General features: G+C 39.2%; 1 protein-coding gene across 1 annotated transcript in view; it reads left to right on the forward strand.

The window, feature by feature from the left end:
* The window catches only part of LOC141002252 (activin receptor type-1-like), a 29,159-nt gene extending 27,268 nt beyond the window's left edge, over window positions 1–1,891 (forward strand). The window contains 3 exon segments of the mRNA XM_073473503.1: window positions 618–815; window positions 1,424–1,554; window positions 1,656–1,891. Coding sequence (XP_073329604.1) covers window positions 618–815; window positions 1,424–1,554; window positions 1,656–1,790 — 464 coding nt within the window. The 3' untranslated portion in view covers window positions 1,791–1,891.
* The last annotated feature ends 1,082 nt before the right edge of the window (window positions 1,892–2,973 follow it).

Genomic DNA, 2,973 nt, shown 5'->3' on the forward strand with positions numbered 1-2,973 from the left:
TCAAATAAACACAAAACTCAAGTCCATCTCCACTCAAATCTGTGTTTTTCTTCTTACTTAACTTAGTGTTAAGTAAGAAGGCTTATGTCTTTGTGCACAATGATGTACGTGCACATTCAATCATCTGCTTAGATGATTAGATTAATTTGCCCTAATGTTCAACAACGAATCACAATGCATTTCTTCGGTCACATCGTAAAAGTGACAACATCATCCAAAACACGCTCACGTCGCATCAGGCTCTAAAGGGAGAAACACGCTGTTGCATCTGTCTTAATGGATTAAACCTGGGCCCTACTTTTATATATTTTGGTGTGAAGGTTCAAAATGTTTTGGTGTTGGTCATGAAGATCACCTCAGGCACCAACCATGAACCGGGCTACAATGACTGCAATCCTGCAAAACGTAATCCTTGAGGGCAAATGTGCTCATCAGAGTACATCCACCACAAAAATGGCCTATTTTGTCACTGACAGGCTCAGCTAGTAATTCCAAAATAAAACTCTGGATTTGGATCTAGATTTTTGTAGTTATTTGAAAAAACAAACATTTAAAGCTATTTTTATATGTCCGTTGTCTGAAGGAGATCTTTAAAGTGTTCTGTGTTTTCATGCTAGGTCTGGCGGTCATGCATTTTCAAGACACCAACGAGCTGGATGTGGGGAACAATCCTAAAGTGGGCACAAAGCGCTACATGGCCCCTGAAGTACTTGATGACTCAATTCAGATGGACTGCTTTGAGTCCTACAAGAGGGTGGACATCTGGGCCTTGGGCCTCGTCCTGTGGGAGATTGCCAGGAGGACGGTCAGCAACGGTCAGTATGTTTTTTACACAACACTGTACTGTTGGATTCAACATAATGGTGTCTTATTTATGTCAATTACTTTCATCAAATACATCAACCGGGCCATGTGTTGAGCTAGTAGGTTGAGAATTTGCATTATTTACAAGCAGAGTATTGTTTGAAGATGTGGATAAGCAGAATATGTATCCTAAATACTGCAATAATGTGTTAGTGATAAGAAAGAAAAAAAGGGGGGTAAGAAAAAAAAAGGAAAAGCTTTTCTGACATTGATAGAAAGACTTGGCCTTGATACACACTTCAACACACACTGTTTGTGGGCATCTTAAGTGTAAAAAAACCCTTTTCCTTCATTCACTGTCAGATGAGTTTATTGCTTGATGGTAGGAAATGGGCTTTCAGCAACACTTCAGATATTGATTCACCCCCACCACAGCAACCTTGCATCTCTATTTTGTCCCACAGCTGCACTTTAGAGCAACTTGAGGTCAAAACAATCCATTTAGCACCTTAATGCTTTTCATTTGTTAGTCTGTGGTCAGTATAACTTGTATTTTACACTTAGTTTTAAGTAATGTAATCTTGAAAGTGAATTCTTGCCTGCTGTGCTCTACCTGTAGGTATTGTAGAAGACTACAAGCCACCTTTTCATGACGTGGTCCCAAGTGATCCCAGTTTTGAGGATATGAAGAAGGTTGTGTGTGTGGACCAGCAGAGGCCCAACATCCCAAACAGATGGTTCTCAGACCCAGTGAGTAACATTCAAACTGTCATTAAGTCATGCTTTTGATATGAAGGAATAAAAGCATTGCAATAACACTCATTGATTTTTTTCTCCAAATTAATTTCCAGACTTTAACTTCCATGGCTAAACTCATGAAGGAGTGCTGGTACCAGAATCCGTCAGCCAGATTAACGGCGTTACGCATCAAAAAGACTCTGACAAAGATCGACAACTCTCTGGACAAAATCAAAACTGATATTTGAGTTGGCCTCGCGAAGAAGAGGCAGAAGTACTAAAGGACTTTGAAGACATCCAGAGGGTGGACCATCTTAGAGAAAATCTCAAAAAGACAAAAGACTTGATGGGTTTGGTGCCCTTATAGTGGCACAGACCTGTATTTATTTTAAAACACTTGGCGGGACACATTTTGGCATCCAAAGATGGCCTACCGGGCATTTTTGAGACTGCCAATGGCCTTGGAAATAGGAAAATATCTATTCAACTTATGACATAGGAGCTGGACTGTTAGAAATGTTCTTCAAGGAAGAATCTGTTACCCGGGCATTTGAGTAGGATTGCTTTTGTTAAAACCGCAGATTCAGTTTGACACATGTTTTAGTTTGAACAATGTCTGAACATATTAGCAATTTCACTTTCTCTCTTCTATTGTACCGCATCGTTCATTTATGGTGGATTCTTTTGGAAAAGATTTCAACTTGCCAATCGAACCTGCCAATTTAATCTTGTTAAACAGTGATCACAGCAAGCAGTGTTACGTTTTACTTTTGTGTGTCATGCACCTCTGTTTACAATGCTGTCAGAACAAATCTCAACAATCCTGTAACGTTTAGTTGTACGGGTGCATCACCGGCACTGTTCTTCTCCTGAGATATCGTCCGACTGAAGGTACTCTGTCGCAGACCTTTGGTATATCACCATGGATTTTACATCGGATTATGTACCTGTTCTATGTTTGTTTCTTCAGCTTTACAGAGACAAATGCTAAAAGAACAAATAAAATATCTGCTAGATGATGCTGAACTCTATTCCTCCAGAAGGCCTGTAAGTAAAGCCTGGGAAGCCTGTATACTGTCTTAACGCGTGCATTGTTGTCTTAATGCGTGCATTGTCGAGTAAATGAAGTGAAACTTCAGCCTTTTTTATTTCTTTAACATTTTATATCAATTAGTGATTTATATTAATTAAATAGAAAAACATGTGGTTTATCTGTCTCATTTGTTTGTCTTGTCAGTCCATCACTTTGGTCACAACAGCTATTGGATGAGGTACGAAGGAATTTAGAAATTCGTGGTGCCTGGCCCTAGAGGATGAATCCTTCTGACTCAGATGATTCTTTTACTTCTTCTGTAAAGTTCGAACAAAGTCTTGAAAGTTCAGAAAAAGCTTCTTTTTTAGCCATTATGTTTTCAAGGTTAAAAATATGCT

Source organism: Pagrus major, chromosome 9, assembly GCF_040436345.1.
Source record: "Pagrus major chromosome 9, Pma_NU_1.0".
Classification (NCBI taxonomy): domain Eukaryota; kingdom Metazoa; phylum Chordata; class Actinopteri; order Spariformes; family Sparidae; genus Pagrus; species Pagrus major.